General features: G+C 62.6%; 3 protein-coding genes across 7 annotated transcripts in view; 1 reads left to right on the top strand and 2 right to left on the bottom strand.

Moving 5' to 3' along the window:
* Positions 1-13,274, bottom strand: part of MOB3A (MOB kinase activator 3A) — a 17,799-nt gene extending 4,525 nt beyond the window's left edge. The window contains exons 1-2 of one of the 2 annotated variants that reach the window (XM_040629745.1): positions 13,121-13,274; positions 3,340-3,886 (exon numbers count right to left, since the gene is read on the bottom strand). In XM_040629745.1, the coding sequence (XP_040485679.1) occupies positions 3,340-3,760 (421 nt within the window). In that variant the 5' untranslated portion in view covers positions 3,761-3,886; positions 13,121-13,274. Of the gene's footprint in view, positions 1-3,339; positions 3,887-9,213; positions 9,369-13,120 lie in introns of those variants that run through there. The other variant, XM_040629746.1, reaches the window with a different exon arrangement.
* Positions 13,275-13,641: 367 nt separating this feature from the next.
* Positions 13,642-16,238, top strand: IZUMO4 (IZUMO family member 4). Its single transcript, XM_040629744.1, has 10 exons — positions 13,642-13,887; positions 13,975-14,055; positions 14,153-14,224; positions 14,604-14,630; positions 14,727-14,802; positions 14,939-14,986; positions 15,071-15,085; positions 15,354-15,371; positions 15,593-15,607; positions 15,934-16,238. The coding sequence occupies exons 1-10, from the start codon at positions 13,674-13,676 to the stop codon at positions 16,022-16,024; spliced, it is 657 nt and encodes a 218-aa protein (XP_040485678.1). The 5' UTR covers positions 13,642-13,673; the 3' UTR covers positions 16,025-16,238.
* A 1,174-nt stretch (positions 16,239-17,412) lies between these two features.
* Positions 17,413-20,531, bottom strand: part of AP3D1 (adaptor related protein complex 3 subunit delta 1) — a 42,211-nt gene continuing 39,092 nt past the window's right edge. For all 4 annotated transcript variants that reach the window (XM_040629674.1, XM_040629676.1, XM_040629675.1 and 1 more), the window contains one exon: positions 17,413-18,428. In XM_040629674.1, the coding sequence (XP_040485608.1) occupies positions 18,333-18,428 (96 nt within the window). In that variant the 3' untranslated portion in view covers positions 17,413-18,332. The remainder of the gene's footprint in view (positions 18,429-20,531) is intronic.

Here is a 20,531-nt window from a genome sequence, read left to right as displayed (position 1 = left end):
GGAGTCCTGGGGCTGCGCAAGGGAAGCCGTGGGGGCCCCGGAGTGACATCTCAGTCCCCCAGCAGCCGACCCGCAAGCCCAGGGCCCGCTGGTCCCTGGAACATTCTAGCATTTCCACGCTTGGGGAGATGGCCCCACCCCCTGGAATGGCCCTGGGGGGCTCTGAGTACCGGCTTCACCTGGGACCTCTTGGGGGGGATGTCCTCCCTGCTTGGGACCAATGGTGGCAGCTGGTAGGTACCTGGAGAGCAGCCACTTGCCGCCCTCGGACCTCCCAGGTCTCACTAAAAGCCACAGCAGTTTGGGAAAGCGGTGGGGGAGAGGCCTCAGGGAGCCACTCTTGCTGCCTGAACTGTCCCGTCTCTAGGCTGGGGTCGACCCAGATCTAGCTGCCAAGTCCACAGCCAGAGGGTGGGTTCGAGGGTGCCGCAGGCTGGGAAGGGGACTGGGGAGTGCCTGCCACACTGGGCTGATGGAATGTTCTGGAACTAGAAGTGATGATGATGGTTGTAGCACCTTGTGAACGTATTAAATGCCACTGAATTACTCAGCTCACAACGGATAATTTTAACTTCTGTGAATTTTGTCTCAATTAGAAATAAATTGTTGCCTGCTCTCCAGCCAGGCAGTGAGGACATGGGCAGGGCAGATGGGGATGCCCGGGATCAGCCGTTGGGCTGTGGCTGTTTATGGCACTAGAGACCCCCCGGTGTCTCCCACAGGGAAAGGGGGGCAGCTGCAGGAGGGAGCGGCTGTTTCCAGGCCCCTCCCGGGATGGCTCTAGGCTGCACGACAGGGGTGACCTCCCTGGGGGGCCCCGAGGGCACGGCAGCCCCAGGATTCAGGGCCTCTGTCTCTCGTGGGGACAGGACGGTCATGTGGGCCGCCGCATCCCCACCATGCCTGCCAGCGGGGGCAGCGAGCAAAAGGAATCAAAAACCACCCCAGTGGGTGGGTTCCACGTGCTGGGAATCCAAGTGGCCCCCTCCGTCTGTGGCCACGCCCAGGGTCGCCGTGTCACAAATTTGGGCCCAACCCGAGGAACGTGCCTTGGCTCACTCTGCCTACTACCGGCCGCGGAGCTGCCCACCAAGGGGGGCGTCTGCCCGGGACTGAGCGCCCCTCCCCTGCTCACCAGCGGCTCCAGCTCTTTGGTGTCGATGAGGCCGAACTCCTTGACGAAGTAGTAGAAGTGCTTGTAACAGGTGTTGACGTGCGCCTCCGAGCCCATCTGCGCGATGCGGTCGAAGTGGTGGATGTAGACGTGCACGAACACGCGGAAAAGGCGGCACAGAATCTTCTTGCAGATCTGAAGGAAGTTCTTTGGGAAGGGAACACCTAAAAGAATGAGAAACAAAAAAGAGAGAGAGAGAACAAAGTCGTGATGGGAAAGCTCCAGAAGCCCGGGGGTGCATATGTGAGGCTGGAGGACCGTCCTGCTGGCCCTCGGGTTCTGGGCCGTGGGCGTGTGGGTACGTCTACTTAGCTTGTTTTTCTTAATAAAACGGAACAACCCATAAAAATGTGTTTTTGACGTCTGACATCTTTCACTTGGTGTATTTCTCTCCACCTCGCGTGCGTCTTTAAAACGTCATGTACGTTCGGGCGTCGACGCAACTTAATTGGGTGCGTGCGCACGCGGTAAATCCTACTGTGGAGTTTAATACTTTTCTTCTCCATTTCTCTTGATTGTGGTGAAATGTCCCTACGGGGGTCCCCACGCCAGCCGCTCGGGCGCAGTTCGCGTGTTAGGTGCCCCCGCGTGCTCCCTTCTGCCCCCCACACGTTCACGTGTCTTTGTCCCACAGCACAGACGGGACGCGGCCCGCACCAGCAGGTGGGTGCTGGGACCGGAAAGAACACATCGACCCCATCCTTGACATGAGGGGCTCGCGGGCTAACAGCCCGTGGGGAGCCCACAGGGAGATGCCGCGGTGCGCCAGGCGCTTGCTGCCACAGATGGACGGCAGTACGCTCGTTGGGGCGCGCCGAGGCAGGTAACACTGCCCAAGTCGGGCCAACCCCCCCCCCCCCGCGCCCCGCCCAGCGGAGCCCACGCAACTGCTCTCCCCAGGGGAAGGCCTGACGGGTGCGGAGCCGAGGGCAAGCGGGAAAGAAAAGGCTCTCCGTGAGCTGCGCGTGGCAGCTCCAGCCTGACCCTGTGCCTTCCCGGGTGCCGCCCCGCCCCCTCCCCAGTATCTGGGCCCAAGCGGCCTGTCAGTCCAGGAGAACAATGGCACTTGTATTCAGTTGGCGCTGAGCATCTGTGAATGCTGAGCAGGGCCCAGTGCCTGGGCCGCTAACCCCGTGGAAGCTTTGTTCAGCATCACTGAGATCTCTGAGTTTCCCTGTCACTCGACTCGGCAGAGATGAACCCCAACGGTCGTCCACAAACCCACATCTGTGGGTACCCGAGGAGCGGCTGCTGTCCTTGCAGAGCCGGTGCCCTTGAGGGGGTGGGAATCCCCTATGCACTTGGGTCCTCAATAGTGGATAAAGGGCTATAAGGTCAGAAAGAGGGTCCAGCCCCGGCAAGCAGGGAAGGGAAGATGGAATGCCTGGCTCAGCTCTGAGCCTCCACGGCCCCCTCCGCGCCTGGCTCCTGGGCTGGCAGTCACCAAAGGCAATCCTGGGTGAAGGGGGAGCCTGGCTGGGACGGGCTCAGAAGCAGACTCTCTCAGGACTTCGCTGCACGCGCTCGCAACGATACGCTCACCCAGGGTGTGCCTGGCCCACCGCCTGCTTTTATAAATAAAGTTTAACTGGGGCACAGAACCACCTGTTTGTTTATAAACTGCTTCCGGTGGCTCTCGGTCTACGACGCAGATCTGAGTGGTCGAGACACAGACTGTCTGGCCTGCGAAGCCGGAGAGATCGACCATCTGGTCCCCATGAGAAGCGTGCCCGCTGCTGGTCTCACATTAAGAGCACAGGCAGGTGGCTTGAGGCCTAAGCGGGTGCACAGGTGAGAGCAGAACCAACACGGGAGCCGGCATAAAACGTGGAGCCGTCCTCTCTTGGCCCAGCCACACATCTGACCCTGAGGCGCGCCCGGCCACGGTTCTCAGAAGCACCGCGGACAGGAAGCAGAGGGACACGGTTGTCTGTGGGAAGCACGTCATTCTGGCTGCCTGGCTGGGGTCCTGAAACAGGGCTGGCAGGTATGGCCCAGGCCCGGCTGGCCCCCCACGTGAGCGTGCGGGAGAGGCCTGGGGTGCTAAGGGCCTGAAGAACGAGGCCTACGTGTGAATGTGAATTCCACCTCGATGGAAGAGCGAGGGGAGCCTGGCCTGCCCTTCCTGGTGCCCACTCGGCCCCGGCCCGGCCCCCCCGACTCACCGACGTGTGTGGGGAAGAGCTCCTCGTTGTTGATCTGCACCTCGATCCAGTCCATGAGCAGGTCCATGTAGCGGGGGGCCGACAGCGCCGTGGGCTTGCGGAACTGGTGCTCGTCCTGCCAGCGGTACTCGTACTTGGGGCCGCCCGACATGACCGGGCAGGACTGCTCCGTGCAGCCGTCGCCGATGGTGCCGTAGATGAGGTTGATGCGGTTGAAGAAGTCCACCACGTGCACGGCCACCCAGTCGCTGAGCTCCTCGCCAGGGGGCAGCTGCACGGCCAGCTTCAGGTCCAGCCCCGCGTTTAGCGACGCCTGTGCCTTCTTGTGCAGCTCGAACCGCTGGGTGCCCGGCTCGAACTTGCGCTTGGGGCGGAAGGTCTTGTCCTTGTTGAACACCTGCTTCAGGAAGGGGTTGGACATCTCGGCCCCCCGCCTGGTCTGCGCGCCCCCTGGCGACGCCTCTGCAGGCGGCTCGGGCAGGACGTTCCCGTCAGGCAGCCGCGGCGGCGACGGCAGTTTCGCTGGGCCCCAGGCCTTCCCCGAGACCTGCGATACAGAAAGGGGATTAACTGTTGGCTGTTTCTGGAAGCCCCGCTCTGGGAGCACCAGGGGCTGGACCGGGAGACTCCCGGGACTCGCGGTTGTCAGTTTTACCAAAAGGCACCAGTTTCTCCGTGGACAAAATGGTCCATGGTGCGTCCCAACTGCCTCAGAGCAGAAGACGCAGCGACAGCTCCTGACCAGGCGGAGTGGTGGCACCTCCCCCGTGCCCGGAGGCTTCCTTGTACAGCGGGAGCGAGAGTGGAAATTCGCACAGAGGCTAAGGGGGACCGCGGCGCGTTAGTGGTGGCCCCCGTGAAGAGACGCCCACATCCCTGGGACCTGCAAACCGGACCTCATTTGGAGGGAGGTTCTTTGCAGAGCTGATCATGGATCTTGGGCTGCGCTTCTCCTGGATCATCCAGGTGAGCCTGGTGCGGGAGAAGGCGGCACGAGGGTGGAGGCAGCCTGGGGGGGGGGGCGGCGCCAAGGACGGCCAGCACTGGCAGAGCCAGACGAGAGCCCAGAGTGCTGTCCCCATGGCCTCTGCGGGAGCCAGCCCTGCCCACACCCTGGCTGGGGCGCTGGCCTCCAGAGCTGGGAAAGGATAATTTCTGTGTTTTTGCATTGCACCCAAATCTTCTCATTGCATGGGGGCCCATCCTAATCCAGGGCCCTGATCTTGCCCCCTGAGGATGTGTGCAAAGACCCCATTCCCGATGGGCGGACGTGACACTCCCCACCACAGTGCCGTCTCAGAGGCCTGGATGAGTCTGTCTGGGTCCCGCCTGTCCAACACGGGACCATGACGGACGCCCGCTGGTTCCTCCGGGACGAGGCCCTGCCGCGACAGCCCACCTCCCCTTGTCCCTCCACCAGCTTTCTTTCTGCGCTCAGCGTCCTCCTCTGTTACGTGGATGGCACGGGCCCCACGTCCGAGAGTGTGCGAGGATGCGATCAGGCGTGTGAAGGCGGCGGCCGGCTCATACTGGGGACGTGGTCACCATGCTGTGTCCGGGGCCACCCCACACTCTCCGGGCAGCGTGGGCCAGGCTGGGACGGGGGGGGGGGTGGCTGGGACAGGGGAGGCCGGGCGCCTGAGGGGCCAGCGGGGTGGGGCCCTTGGGAGTTCACCGGGCAGAAGGCACAGAAGGGGAAGTGCGTGGAGAACAGGGAAGCAGGAGGACTCGCTGCTGGCCCCACCCCACACTGAACACCCCGTGCCCAAGTAACCAGCCACGTTACAGTAAACGCCCGCCCGCTTTCTCTCTGCTTAAATTGTGGGGGTTCACTTCTCTGACTCGGGGCTGGCTGGCTGTCAAGCAGCCTGCCCCTCCGGACCCGCATGTTGCTGCAGCCAAATACCACAGACCTAGGGCTCTTGAGAGACCAATTCCAGAAAGTTCTGGAGGCTCCACATCTGGAACGGGACTCGTGGGGCTCCTGCCTCTCCTGGCTTCTAGGGCCCCCCTGCACCCTCTGACCTCTGCTTCCCTCATCACACCTGCTTCCATGGGGATGCCCCTCACCCCCAGGACCCAGGGCGGCCCCCACAGAGAGCGCCTGGCCCGATGTCGACACTGCCCAGGACGGCGGAGACAAAGGGAAGAGCTTTTGAGCACAGGTGCTGCCGCGGGTCCCAGTCCAGGCGACCGCAGGCCCAGACTCCCGTGGGGCCGAGCAGGCCTACGCAGTGTCCCTGGGACGAAGATGACAGGCTGCCAGCGGGAGCGCCCCGGCTGCCAGCAAACGTGCAGTCAGCTTCGTCACGACTCCTGCAGGTGTGGCCCCCGACAAGACACCCCGAGAGCCGGCGTCCCTCCCGCGGGGGCCACGTGGGAAGCAGCGGCAGTGTGCCGTGCTCCCTCACCTACTCAGTTGGGACTCTGCGGCCAAAGGCCAGGCTGCCTCCCTGAGCCGGTGATGGCATACCAGATGCCACGTGTAAGGTGCCAGCGGCCTAAACCAGCGTTGGGGCGGGGGTGACTCTGCCCCCGCAGCTGGAGTTGTGCAGACTCGCGGAGCGCTCGGAGTGGAGGGACCGCGGCACTTGCACAGAGCCTCGAGAGCTGGTCCTCCTGGGGTCACCGAGCGGTGTGGGGGCTGAATGGGAGGCGGCAACAGAGATGGAGCGACCCCACCTCCCCCCTTCCTGCCCACGGCTGCCCAACCTGGCCTCAGTGTGTCCCTGAGGCCCCCCCACTCCCAGGGCTCAGACGGCACCCCATTAATGTGTCCTGGTATGGGGAAAGGATGTGGTAGGGAGAATAAAGGCCCAGAGACGTTCCCGTCCTGGTCCCTGAGACCTGCAGACATGTCCCCTCACATGGCAGAAGGGACCTTGTCAAGGCCCCAAGGTGGGGGCGACCCTGGGCTCCCGGGGGGCCCAGCGTCCTCACGAGGTCCTCATGAGAGGGAGGCAGAGGGCGGGAGTCCCAGAGACGGGCAGACCTGGCAATGCCGGCGGTGAGGATGGAGGGGGGCTGTGGGGCAGGAAGAGGCAGGAGCTGGGCCTCCCTGGGGCCCCGGGGGAACTAGCCGTGCCTGAGCCATTTTGAACATGTGACCTCCGGAACCGTGAGGTGACAGATCAGTGCTGCTTTAGGCCACGACATCTGTGGTCACTTGTTACAGCAGCCCCAGGACAGTCCGAGAAGCCAAGAGCCACAGGCAACGCACGGCACCCTAACGAGCGCTGGCTAGACGAGCGAGCTGCTAACGACGTCAGCCGGGCCCTGGTTCCAAGGGGCCCGGGGCCTCTCCTTCTCTGCACTGACCGGGGAAGCCTGAACATCTTCCCGGCCCAGCTGAGCAGTGAGGGTGTGAGCAGGGCCGCTCGGGGCAGCACACGCTGCCGAGCACCGAGCGTGAGCCTCAGGGACGGAAGAGCTGGCCAGATACAACGCGGCCAGCGGGACGGGGGGAAGCCCGTGAGAAGGGGAGGGAACCGCCGCTCCCCACGAGAACTGCTGTCACCACGAAGGACAATCACCGGTGCCCGTGAAGACACGCAGAAATCGGAACCCTCGTGCGTGGCTGGTGGGAGCCTGAGACGGGGCAGCCGCTGGGGAAAACGGCCCAGCAGTTAGACGGGGCCACCTCCCAGGTCAACCCCCAAGACAAGTGGCAACACATGTCCACACAGAAACATACACACACGTCCGCAGCAACACGAGTCCTGATACCACCGAAGGGTGGAAATGACCCAAACGTCCATCAAGAGCTGACACATGAACACGATGTGTCCACCGCACACGGGCATGTCCCTCGGCCGCGAGCAGTAGCGAGGTGCCCACTCGCGCTGCCCCGGGGACGGACCCGAGCCCCCAACGCTCAGGGAGGGAACCAGACACAGACAGCCCCATGGCGTGTGAATCCACGTGTGTGACACGTCCAGAACAGGCTCCTCCACGGACGGGAAGGGGGCTCGTGGGGGCCGGGGGCTGGGGAGGGGACTGCTGACAGGGACGGCGTTCCCGTGGGGTGATGGGATGCCGTGGAAGCAGACTGCAGACCCATGAGCGCACTGAGAACGCGGAACTGCACGCTGTCAGTGAGGGGGTGCACGGACCGTGGATCCTCTCTAATAAAGCTGCGACTTCAGACGGTGCGGGAAAGAGGCACAAGAAGAGCCTCAGTCCGGCACCTGCAGGAACCGAAGTCACCACCCTCGGTCACACTGAAGCCGGCACCAGCTGCAAGCCGGGTTTGCTCCAGAGGAGCTCACAGGGCGGGGGGCGCAGGCGACCACTCGTCAGAAGGAATGACATCCCTGTGTGGGCTGGCCGGCTCTGAAGCAAGAGGGACACGGGCCGTGAACACAGCACAAGTGCTTTCACTTCCTTCCCCACAGCTGGCTCTGGCTGCCATCACTTCCTGTGGCCGTGTGGGCTCCCGGCCGGCCACGTCCCGGTCGCCCTCCCAGGACGTGGCAGCTGCACCAAACAGAAGGGAAAACGGACCCAGGCTGGGTCTGCCCCTGGGCCCTGCTAGCATCGGGGTGTCCCGGGCGCTGTGGGGGGCTGAGCAGCACCCCCAGTCGGGAGGACCACAGGCGTCCCCAGACACTGCCCAGTTCCCCTGGGGGCAGGGTCCCCTTGGCCGAGACCCTGCGTTAGAAGACACTGATGCAGTGCTACGCGGTTAATGACTAGTTAAGTCACTGGGAGAGGGAGCAGCCGGAGCTCGAACCCTGGGCTGCGTGGCTGAAGCCCCATCCTTTCTGCCAGGCCACGCCCCTCCACGGCAAACCAGCTGTCCACGACGCAGGCGTCCCTCGGTCTCACCCCACAGCCAGTGCCAGGTACCGCATCCCTGCACCCCTGCACAGAACCGGTGTGGGTGCTTTCCAGGTCCCAGGCCCGGGCAGCCGACCCTCCTGGTCTCGGTGGGTGGGCACAGCCCCGGGCACCCAGGGCCCGGATGGTGGGAAGGTGGCGCCTCAGAGCACAGGGCACAGCCACGCTCACCCCCCGCACCAGGGCCCCTCCGCGCTGTGGGCGGGTGCGCTGGACAGGCCGGTGGGACCCCCGGGGCCCCACCTGTGACCGGTGAGGCCCAAGCGGCCTGCCTACCCGCCCCGGTGGTGAATCTGAGGACGTGGCCCCGTCAGGCCGCGCCAGGTGCAGGTCAAGGGGCAGCAACCCCCTGCGCCCCTGGTGCCTGACGGCCATGCTGCAATGCTTCCTCATTCATGGTCTTACTTCACCTGCAAACACCCTTCCGCTTGAGACAACGAGGTGGGGGTGCATCCCTTGTCCGGCCAGATGGGGGCACCGCGGCTCCCGCAGGGCATCGCCTGGTTTCCGGGCTCCTCATGTACCCCGCAGCGAAGCTGCACCTGGACAGCCATCCCAGGACAGGGGAAAATGCTCCCCGCCAGTGCCCCATTGTTGCCTTTGATCTGGGGGCCTCTCGGGGGTGACTCTGGGAGCTTAGCCGTCACCACGTCACCTGGGGACCCGGGGCCCGCACAGACAGAAGGGGGCCGTGTGAGATGGGCACGACAGGGTCTGCCCGCCTGCCTCCTTGCCAGGGACGAGACGCGCACCAGGGCAGTTCTGGAAGATGGGGCAGGGCCCGGGGGCGGGGGGACTCTAAGCGCTCCTGCCTGCTCTGTCTCTTCTCAGAATGTGTGAGGATTTTTTTAAGCGGAAGCAATGATTTTCTAAAAAACTTCCCTGATGAGCAGAATTCCCCTCAGAAGCAAAGGGCTTTCTATGGGAAACACACGCGCCCCATGGCCGCGGGGTGGCCGGCCACCTCAACGTGCCTTTGTCCTGAGAAGCACTGGAGGAGGTGACCCCCCATCGCCACCCCCCAGCCCCGGTTACCGGCTCTTCCCAGACACGTCCGAGGACGGCGCCAGGGAAGGTGGGACAGGCTTCTTGGGCTCAGTGCTAAGGGCTCTGCTGGCGGCCCAGGCTCTTCCCTCAGACGAGATGTGGGTGGTGCTTAGAAACTTCTAGACTGATGAAGGTAAGATGACAAAATTCCCCAGCCCCAACACACACTCTCCTCCCCCTTTCTTCTTCTGAAAACCAAACAAAACACAGTTCCTCCAAGCAGCCGCCTTGCATGACCCTCCCGGGGAGGTACGGCGCGGCCCCTGCCACTTCCTTCCGGTGCCTCCGCATCCTGCCTGGGCTGTGGCCGCGCCCCCGCGATGGGGACACTGCCCTGGAGCCGGGGGGTCTAGACGGACAGGCCCCAATCGCAGAGGTCAGCCCGCGTGTCCTACGGGGTGCACACGGAGGTGGCTCCAGCCTCCCCTACCACGGGCAGCGGCGTTCTGTTGGCATTTGGCCCTCATGTCTTTGCTTCTGGGGTAAAGTTCCCCAATTTGTTCTGTAGGAAGGCAGGAAGTGGTTTGCTGAGACCACACCAGGCCAGGTGCTATCAAGGGGTTCTGCATACTCTAGCCCTCCTATAATCCTTTTACTTTACAATCGATTGTAACGTAATTCATGTATTGTAAATAACTTTTAAAGTATACAATTCAATGATTTTTAATAAAATCACAGAGTAGTGCAACCATCACCACAATTCTAGAACATTCTCACCACTTCAAAAGAAACCCTATACCCATCAGCTCACTCCCCATCCCTCTGTTATGGGTTGAATCGTGTCCCCCAAAACACACCAGTGGCACCTGTGAATGGGGCTTCTTTGGAAATAGGGTCTTTGCAGTTATAAAGATGAGGTCACACTGGATAGGGTGGCCCCAAGTCCAATGACAAGCATCTTTATAAGAACAGGGAAATCCAGACACACACACGGAGAAGTGGGCCATGCGACCACGGCAGCAGAGAGTGGGTGACAAGTCTACAAGCCGAGGGCGCCTAGGATTGCCTGGGACCCAGAAGCCGGGAGAGCGTACAGCAAATAGGAGGGAGGCCTGGATGCGAGCCCAGGTGTCCCGTGCCTCCCGCCGGTGCGGCACCAGCATGGAGGGGGTGCTGGGGGCACACGGGCCGAGCGGACTCTGTGGCTCCCCCCGCGCCTCCTCCTCCACGGGGGCAAATACAGAAATACTGTTTGACTAAACCGTGCCACCTGGGAGACAGAAAGCGGAGCGTGAAAGCCAGCGAGCCAGCAGGGAGGCCAGGGTCGGCATGCGACTGCGCCTCTTCGAGGGCTGGGCCGGCCCATCTGGAGGCCCGCAGGTCAGGAAGGGCAGGGCACGAGACGCAGAGCCCCTCACCCCCTGGTCTGAAGCAAACAGCGCACCCACAGCAGCCCAGACCCGCCCACTCTCTCCAGAGTGCTGTGCCCAGCGCCCAGCTCCGCCGGGGGTCTCCCCCGGGCCGCTCTGCCCCCGGAGCTGCTGGGCCACGTCTGGGGACCCTTGGGGTGCTCCTGGCATGGCACGCACGGGGCCAGGAACACTGCTCAGCTCCCACAGCGCCCGGGCGCCCCCGCACACAGTGACCCCATCACAGATGTCTTATTCTGGACTCAGGAGACGCAGAAGCACCTGGCTCCTTCCAGAACGTGGTTGCTGAAGTTGGATTTGCCTTTTCTGCTTAAGCAATCTGAGCCTCGAAATTCTAGGAAATCAGGAGCAGGGCTCTGAAACTTCCCCGAGTAAAAGCCCAAGCTCTGAGCCAGCTGCTCGGGGAATTTTTGCTAAAGCTCCATTTTATGAAGCGCTGGAGAAGGGAGAACAGCTCCCGGAAACATGATTAATGGCTGACTTGTCACCAAGCTGCCTTGGCTTGGGAGCCTTTGTACGTACGAAACAAACGGACTGAAAATTGTTTAGGAAAAAAAGTTCAGGAACTGAATTAGCATTTCTGAGAACTCCCTGAGGAAGTAAAATAACTACTTTTGCTTCTGCTGAAAGAGAGAGAGCGCGCGGAGGGAGGTGTACCTAGAATTCAGCTCGCCAGTTCCTCGGGGCGCCTGGTACACAAACACTGCGCCCCTCAGCTTTCTGAGGGATCTGAAGATGATAAAGACATGCTCGCCCTGTAGGGAAGTTCGAATAAGACCACCGAGCCAGGCAGACACGGAGGACGCTCAGCGGCACGTCCCTAAGTGAGGGCGGCCGGCCTGAGAAGGCCACACACCCCGTGGTTCCAAGTCTAGGATGTTCTGGAAAAGGCAGAACGGCGGAGGCAGTAAAAGGGTCTGTGGTGGCCGGGGTGGGGGAGGCTGATGGGGCTGAGCACGGAGGGTCAGTAGGGCCGGGAACGACTCGGTGCCACGCTGTGATGGTGGGTCAGGGTCCGTGACGTTCGTCCAAACCCACAGGGCGTGCGGCACCGACTGAGCCCCGGTGTCACCTGCGGCCTATTGCTAATAATTTTGCAGTGTCGGTGTGTCAGCTGTCACAAAGATCGGACTCTGGAGGGGATGTTGCTAATGGGGGAGGCTGTGCATTTACGGGGAGAGGGTGTCTGGGGGAACTCCATCTTCCACTCTGTTTTGCTGTGAAACTAAAATTGCTCTTACAAATAAGCTCAATTTAAAAAAATTATAACCAATACTAATTCAATTACAATACACCAAGGATTTGGGTAAAACCTTGAGTAGCTTACCCTATTTAACAACTAACTAAAGCCACAGAAAACAATGAATCCTGTGAAAGCAGGAGCTGGACATACATTTGTGGAAAGAATGTCACAGAAAACACTAGGAATATAATATGTGCCATGGGCAAAATTTAAAATTTTCCAGTAGCTTTGCTAAAAAGTGAAAAAGTGCAAAGAAACACGTAAAGTTACTATTAATACTATATCATATTTTACCCAGAAACACCAAAATAGCATTTCAACACCTAAGCGGACATAGAAAATACTCCGGACATTCTGCCTTTTTTTTTTTTTTTTTTTTTTTTGTAAACGCGCTCTGTGTCTGGGACTTGGTGTGTGTGCGGCGCCTGCAGCGCACCCCAGTTTGGACGAGGCCGTTTTAAGGGCTCTAGCCACACAGTGGCACCTGCTGGCTCAGCTCTGCAGGGGTGAGCGAGAGGAGAAGCCGCGTTCAGGAGCTGGGGGGAAGCAGGGTGTTGCAGGAGGTGGGTACCTGCAGGGGGAGCGGAGAGGCCCGTAGGACATGCACTTGGTTCAGGGCGCTCTGAGAGCAGACCCGACAGGTGGGCACAAACACTCGGGGGCACCGTCCGTCCTCAGCATATCAACTGGGGACTTCGGGGGAGGCTGCAGCCCGCGGCCCTTCTGCTGGCCAGGGGTGCGAACTTTGCCATCACTCCAGGATGAGCCTGTAAATGGGCTAACAAGAGCCCCCAGACTTTATGTGCGGTGGAGGCAGGAAGAAGGAAGCATCTGGCTGGGGCCATGTGTGGTAGAGTCAAGTACAAAACCAGAAAGCAAGTGTGCATCAGACCTCTCCGCATCCGCCCCTCCCGAGAAATCCGGCCTCCCCGCCGCCCGCGTTCGCCCCTCCTGAGGGACCTGGCCTCCCCGCCGCCTGCGTTCGCCCCTCCCGAGAAATCCGGCTTCCCCGCCACCCGCGTTCGCCCCTCCCGAGGGACCTGGCCTCCCCGCCGCCTGCGTTCGCCCCTCCTGAAAGATTGGCGCTCCCCGCCGCCCGCGTTCGCTCCTCCGGAAGGATCCGGCCTCCCCGCCGCCCGCGTTCGCCCCTCCCGAGGGACCTGGCCTCCCCGCCGCCCGCGTTCGCCCCTCCTGAAAGATTGGCGCTCCCTGCCGCCCGCGTTCGCCCCTCCCGAGAACTCCGGCCTCCCCGCCGCCCGCGTTCGCCCCTCGGAGGACCCACCTGCGGGCTCACGCCCAACCGGCCGGGCGGCGCTCGCGGCTGTCCGGCGTCCGGCGTCCTCCGCCCCGTCCCCTCCGCCGCCGTGGAGCCACAGCGCGCACCACCCGCCTCGCCGCCCCGCCACCCCGCCCAGACAGATGTACTTCCGCTACCGGCCTGGGCCTCCCCGGAAGCGGAGCCGAAGGGGGGGCGAGGACTAGAACCAGGGGGGCGCTCCCCGCCGCCGCGCTGTCTGTTGCCTGGCAACCGGAAACGGGCCGGGACGCCATTGGTTGGTGCCGGTGGCTCCAGGCCTACGGGCGGAGCTTGCGCAGTGCCGGGAAAGCGGGGCGGGTCCTCCGGCCTGGGCCAGCCCGGAGGGAGGAGCTTGCGCCTGCCTTGGGCGCAGGCGTGGGGCGCGGCCTGGGGGCGGGGCCGAAGCCTCCCCTGGGAGGGGCGGCTCGTGGGCGGGCCGGAGGCGGGGCCGGCGGTTGTCCGTTGCGGGGCGGGGCCTGCGCCGGGGGCGTGGCGCGGGAGGCGTTGTTGGTTGGCGGGCGGCGGGCGGGGGCGGGCCATGGCCCTGCTACTGTGCCTGGGCCTGACCGCGGCGCTGGCCCGCGGCTGCCTGCACTGCCACAGCAACTTCTCGGAGAAGTTCTCCTTCTACCGCCATCACGTGAACCTCAAGTCCTGGTGGGTGGGCGACATCCCCGTGTCGGGCTCGCTGCTCACCGACTGGAGCCAGGACACGATGAAGGAGCTGCACCTGGCCATCCCCGCGGAGATCAGTGAGTGCGGGGAGAGGGGGTGGGCCGGCCCGGGCGCGCCAGACCCCCGGCCCGGGCCGCTCACCTGCGTCCGCCTCTCGCCTCCAGCCCGGGAGAAGCTGGACCAAGTGGCGAACGCCGTGTACCAGAAGATGGATCAGCTGTACCAGGGGAAAATGTATTTCCCGGGTAAGCGGGCGGCCGCCACGCGCGGGAAACCGAGACGGTCGCCCTCCGCCCTCCGCCCTCCGCCCGAGCCTGACCTCCCTCCTGCCCACCCCGTCAGGGTATTTCCCCAATGAGCTGCGAGCCATCTTTCGGGAGCAGGTGCACCTCATCCAAAATGCCATCATCGAAAGTGAGCACAGGAAGGGCCCGGGGGTGGGTGGGGGAGGGCCACGGGAGTATTTCAGAAGTCCCTTGGAGGTTGGGGGCCCCGGCGTGGGGTGGTCGGGCAGGGTGTGTCCGGCTCCGAGCGCAAACGGGAGGAAGGGCAGCTCCCAGAGGCAGGGCCCCTTCCATCCCGTGGGCAGCAACAAGGCATCAGGGATGAGCCCCACCCCTCCCTGCCACCTACCCTGGCCGGTCCCTGGAGGCCCAGGTGAGTACTGCCGCTGCCCTCCAACCGCAGTGTGCTCCATCCCTGGCTGAGCGCCACCCTGGGCGAGCCTGGGGCAGGGCAGGAAGAGTGGGCTGGAGCAGGGGACAGACAGGTTGGCCCTCTTGTCCCCCAACAGGCCGCATTGACTGTCAGCGTCACTGTGGTGAGTGAGCCCCCGTGCAGCCCGTGGGGCCCAGCTGTGGTGGCGGCCCTGGAGGCCGAGGCGGGGGAGCCTGCGGCTGCCTCTCCTGTGTTGCAGGCATCTTTCAGTACGAGACCATCTCCTGCAGCAACTGCACCGACTCGCACGTCGTCTGCTTTGGCTACAACTGCGAGTAGGGCTCGGGCTGGGGTGGGGAGGGGAGGGGCAGCCTGGGACCCTCCTCCGCCCCTGCCTGGCCTTCCAGCACCCGGGGAGGGTAGGGTTCTGGCCCCGAGGCCTCCCCATCTCCACGTCCCGTGCGCCCGCAGGTCGTCAGCAGAGTGGGAAACAGCCGTACAGGGCCTCCTCCTGTACATGTGAGTCAGGGAGGCTGGGCTCTGGGAGGGCACCCTGACCTCTGACCCTGCCGGCCCCTGAGTCCAACCCTGCTGTCGTTGTAGAAATAAGTGGCACAAGTACGTGAGTTTTGTCAGAGGCCGTGTGCTTGTAAGCCCTGTGGGTGAGTAGAAGCCGGGGCGGCCGCAGGGTGCTGCACCTGCCTCCAGTGCTCGGGACCCCAGCCCTTCCTTCTGTGAGCGGCTCTGGACTCAGCTGGCACAAGGGGGGCAGGACAGTGGTCAGAGCTGGCGAGGGCCCCCCATGATGGATTTGCCATAGTGGAGGGACCCAGGGGCCAGAGGCCCCAAAGCTTGGGGCTAAGTGAGACCCTGTCGTGTCTTTCAGACAGGACAGCAACACCAGGTAAGCCACCCCCTGCCCCCACCGCCCTCGGCCTGTCCTCTCCAAAGCCCTGGCCGGGCTTTCTGAAAGGGAGGTGGGGACGGACAGGGAGGGGTTGGGTAGGGCAGACGCAGCCGGCAGGGATCTCTCCGCACCCGGGACAAGCCTGCGGTCACCTCTGCAACCACACCCAAGTGATCCCTTCATGAATAAACATCAGCCCCTCCTCCCTGGATGCACAGAACCACTCCAGCCTTGTGAGTGGCCCAGAGGAGGGAGGCTGCGAGGACTTGGGGGCGGGGGGTGCAGCTCGGTAGGCAGGGGTTGAGCCTAAGCCAGAGATCAAAACCCAATGGCCAATTTGCCCAAGTCCCCCCCACCCAGCTTTTGCGGCCTGTTGTGGGAATGTTGGGCGTGACCCCGATGCTGTTGGGAAGATGACAGCAGGCCAGGGCCTCCACGTTGAGCTTTGAGGGTCTTGTCTGCAACCCTGTCACAGGCCCCAGGGCCCCAGCAAAGAGCCTGGCTGGGCGGTGGTGGAGCAGGGACGGAAGGGCTGAGGGCACCCATGTTTCCCCAACAGTCTGATATCACCAAGCTTCACGTGTCTTGAGCCCCCACACCTGGCCAACCTGACTCTAGAAAATGCTTCCGAGTGCCTGACACAGCACTGAGGACCACCGGGTCCGCCAGCCCGGCCCCAGCCTTGAGGTGAAGCCAGGACTCAGCTGGACTGTCCCCGCCTGACCCCATGAAGCAGGCCTGCTGCTGCCTCGAGTCCCTGTACTCCCATCAGAGCCCGGGGGCCCCGGGGAGGGGGATGCGGCTTTGTCGGGCGGGGTCACAGAGCTATTAGATGCAATGATTAAATGTCCCTGACGTGTCTCATCACCGAGCAGTCCTTGTCAGGGCGACAGGGGCTGGGGCCCCAGGCGAGGCACATCCTGGTCATGGGGCGGGTGGGTGCTCCTGAGGACTCAAAGCGAGACTGCAGTTTGGTGAAACCCAGAGCCAGCTTTGGTGCCTCTTGGGGTTCCCACATTGGGCTAAACCAGAACCATAGGAGCACAGGACTGTCCCGTGGCACCGTTTTCTTCTGCAAAGCCTCCACGTGGCTCCCAGAGGTCCCAACGGCTTGATCTGCTCAGCAGACAAGCAGGGGACTTGGGGACCAGAGTCCTGCCAGAAGGTGGCCTTGTGCCTGGAAGTGCTTCGGGCAGCAGTCCATCCAGGTCAGGAAAAGTCCGCAGGGCACGTGGGGAGTGACATGCCAGCGGGCCGTGGAGAACAGCAGTCTCATGGGCCGAGCGCCCATCCAAGGGGATGGGTGTTGGGAACGCGGGCTGGTGGTGGGGCCAGCGCTGCCCTCGCTCCGTCAACGTGGGGTCTGTCACCTCAGTGCTTGCCTTTCCTGGCCCCGGTGAGGGAGGCAAGGGGCCGGGCACAGTAGGGGACACGCTGTTTCCACTAAGAAGGGCTAAAACACCTTGTGGCTGCTGCTTCTGGACGGATGGTTATCAAACAGGGACACTGGTGGCAGGGGGTTTGCCAAGGCCCGTCTCCCATGGGGGCTCGTCTGTGCTTGGGCTCTGCACTCTCCCAGCTGTGATTCAAGCTAGACTTGATCTGGCTTTCCGTCTGCTGACCCAGCCAGCCTTACTCGTCTTGAGCGGTCCCTTGCCCACGTGGTGTCAGTAAAGCCAGTGGAAACATGGCAAATTAGAACAATGAGCAGGGCCTGCCTGCCAGCATCTGTTCCTCGGCTCACCCACACGCCCCTTACTAGCTGGGGTCCCCTGGGAAAGGGAGGGAGGGCATGGCCACTGTGCATCTCGGGTCGGCGTCCCGGAGCCCATGGGTCAGGCGGCTCCTTGCCACACCACCCAAGCTCAGGGCCCTGGGTGGTGTATGGGGCTGACATCACTGCCCTCATGAGGGGAAGGGTGCACGGGCAGGAGGGGACAGGGACCCCCAGCCAGGCCCCGGCCGCCCAAGCACCGTCCGGAGTCCCTGGCTGCGAGACGGTCCACTGGCATGGGCCAGGACGTCCAAGAGAGAAACATCTGTTTTACAAGTTTATTGGATCATCTTGACACAAAATCATTACAGCAGCGTGATATGTCTGTCTCTCCTTTATCCGGGAATGTCGATAGCAAATCAATTCTTATATAACACATCATACAATTCTGAGGTTCTAGAATCACCACACAGGATTCTGGAATAATTACTCTACATGCTAAAGTGACAGTGTTCGTCAAAGGAAGTTACGCCATCGCCTCTGAGGAAGCGCATCTCACGGGCGTGGTCTGGGGGTCCCCGTGCCCCGCTCTGTGGGGTACATTCCAGGGGCCGGGGCCACCCCAGGAGTGCGCCTTCCTGGCAGCTGCGGGCACGACGTGGGACAGACCCCGTGGAGCGTTTAGTGACAGGAAGGACCTGGAATCCCCCACAGTCCCACCACTCCCCAAACAATGCTGACGGACACACACCTCACTGAACAGGAAAAAAACCGTAAACCAATGGGGTCCAGGTCCTGCTCCATCAGGGATCCTGACTGGACCGCCACCGCGGGTGGCAGCCCCCCGACCCGACACACGAACACGACAGAGAACAGCCTGCACGACCCTCTGGCCACCAGGTGTCCTGACCCACGGCTGGGAGGGTGAAGGGGAGCATGTCTGCGATGAGCAGGTGCTCCCGGGCAGGGCGTCCGGGGGACTCGTGGGACTCGGATGGCCTCCTGGATGCAGGACACACCACTCTGTGCCACCCGTGGAGCGCCCGTAGCCCGACGGCACTTGTGCCTGCTTCTCGGGCAGCCGGCCGAGAGACCCGAGCCCGCGGTGGAGGGCGGGGCGTCAGCGCGTCTCGCCAAAGAGAGTGCAAAGAGTCAAAGTAAAACCAGGGACAGGATACATCAACGCAACACGTCACCTCGCCACGTCAGCAGCGGGCACCGCCCGGCGAGGCCGCGGGCCGGGCTCAGCACTTGGCCAGCGTGGCTCTCATCTCCTCCAGCACGTTGCTCAGCAGCGTTGAGTCGCTGCACTTCCCATCGACGGACACGGACTTCTCCCCCTGCAAAAGGGAAAACCACCGCAGGATTTTGAACTACCTGCCTCGTGACGGTATGTTCATCCTTTGTTTCTCGGCGCCTTCCTCGGCGTTCTGAGAACCAAAACGAGGGAGGGACCCCGGGTCAGATGGAGTGTCGGCCCAGGATGAGCGAGGTGACCGGCCGAGGCGCGGCCCACGGTGGACTGAGGACCGAGACCAGAACTGGAGAACCCCTATCTGGGAACGCTAGGGCTGGTCAGAGTGGGGTCATCAGGCGAACCCCGCATCCTCGTGGGGGCGACGGGAGGAGCACCCAGAGCCTCGAAGGTCCCGCAGAGGCCAGCGGGGAAGCAACAAGCAAGGCTGTCCCAAGAGCCGCTGGGTTGGTTCCCCAGCACCGAGGACGCGTGGACGTCGCCCTCACGTGTGCACGCACAGGGGACTGCGGCCGGGCCACCCTGACAAGCAAGACGGAGGTCATGGAGACAGACGTGCGCTGGAGCCACAGGTCCAGCAGCTGCAGCCTGTGCTCACACCTGCACAGCATTAACCCGGCCCCGAGCTACTCCGCAGCCAAAGACCCGGGAGACCCTGGCTCAGCTCGGTGGAAAAGAGTGCAAACGGCCAGGCCGGGACGAGGCAGCTGCGGGCGCGTCCGACACAGGCCCGCAAGCACCCACCGTGAGGATCCGCAGTGAGCAGCCTGAACGTCGTTGAAACGAAGAGAAAAACAGAACGTCTCAGCTAAAAAGTGCACGATGTCAAGTCCCCTGCCCTCCACGGAGATCCGAACACACGGCCCTCTACACGAGACGCCTACCAGGTGGGCCCAACGGAAGATGGCTACGACAGAAGAGAATCACGCCACACAGGCGCAGGGCAGCCCCGCCGCAACAGACAGAGGGTGGGGGCGGGCAGGTGCGGCCGCAGACACTCCAGGGATGGGAACACACATCCCGGACACCTGTCATTGGGACACCACAGGGACAGCATGCAGAACCCAGTGCCGAGAAAGGGGTTTTAAAAAAATGATTTATTTATTTATTTGAGTGAAAGGGAGGGCGGGAATGCGTGCCGGGGAGGGAAAGAGGGAGAGAATCCCAAGCAGACTCCCTGCTAAGTGTGGAGCCTGATGTGGGGCTCGATCTCACGACCCTGAGATCACAACCTGAGCCAAAACCAAGAGGCGGACACTCAACCTGACTGAGCCACCCAGGCGCCCCGAGAAACGATTTAAATAATAGCTGAAAACTTCCAAAATTTTGCAAAACATGTAAAAACACAAACATTCAAGAAGTGAGTAGATGGCCTGACAACTAGACAGACCCAGAGCAGTCAAGGCTGGGGCGTGCCACACATTGCTGGAGGTTGCGGGCGGCGGCCCAGAGAACCGTGCAGAGGCGTGGCCGCGGACGGCCTCCTCCCACCGGGAAGGGTTGACGGGCGGGGCTCTGCAAGAATGCTCGGGGGCAAGAGGAAGTGGCATTACTTGAAAGGTTTTTTTTTTGTTTTTTTTGTTTTTTTTAAAGATTTTAAGTCCTCTCTACCCCTAACGCGGGGCTCGAACTCATGACCCCGAGATCAAGAGTCAGACGCTCTTCCAACTGAGCCGGCCAGCACCCTGGAAGTGGCGAGATTTGAAAGCACCAAGAGAAAGGTCCAGCAAAACTAGTCCGGGGGAGAACTGGAAGGCACAGACGGCGAAGAAGCAGGAGGAAACCTGAGCACGGGCTCAGCGCCGCAGCCGTAAGAACACGTGGCCCCCACGGACGGCACATGCGAGCACTCCTGCCAGCAAGAGACAGACACACCGCGTCGACGCCAATCACAAGACAGCAGGGGGACTTTTTGTCTGACATCAAACAAAGGGCTGGATGGCAGAGAAAACCCCGTGAGATGAAGAGGGACGTTTGTGGGTCAAGATGCCGTGACTCTCTGTCGACACACCCGCCGGCAGACGCGGAGCGAGTCCTGAGCGCACTAGGGCACAGGCAGCCCACGCCACTGCCCACGGGCCCAGAGGAGTCGAGACCCCCGCCGGCAGGGCCCAGCAACAGCGACGAGCGGTCTGCTCCGCAGGCAGAGCACTCACCGTGTCCACGCAGCCACGGAACGCCACCCGTC

The sequence above is a fragment of the Ursus maritimus genome, unplaced genomic scaffold (genome assembly GCF_017311325.1).
Source record: "Ursus maritimus isolate PB19 unplaced genomic scaffold, ASM1731132v1 scaffold_14, whole genome shotgun sequence".
Lineage (NCBI taxonomy): Eukaryota > Metazoa > Chordata > Mammalia > Carnivora > Ursidae > Ursus > Ursus maritimus.
This window is presented reverse-complemented; position numbering and strand designations above follow the sequence as displayed.

Excerpts from the sequence above, each read along its gene's own strand:
- IZUMO4 (XM_040629744.1), top strand. The coding sequence starts at position 13,674 with ATGGCCCTGCTACTGTGCCTGGGCCTGACCGCGGCGCTGGCCCGCGGC. Across the intron at positions 14,056-14,152 it reads GGGGAAAATGTATTTCCCGG|GGTATTTCCCCAATGAGCTG; the intron begins GTAAGCGGGCGG and ends CCACCCCGTCAG. Across the intron at positions 14,225-14,603 it reads CCAAAATGCCATCATCGAAA|GCCGCATTGACTGTCAGCGT; the intron begins GTGAGCACAGGA and ends GTCCCCCAACAG.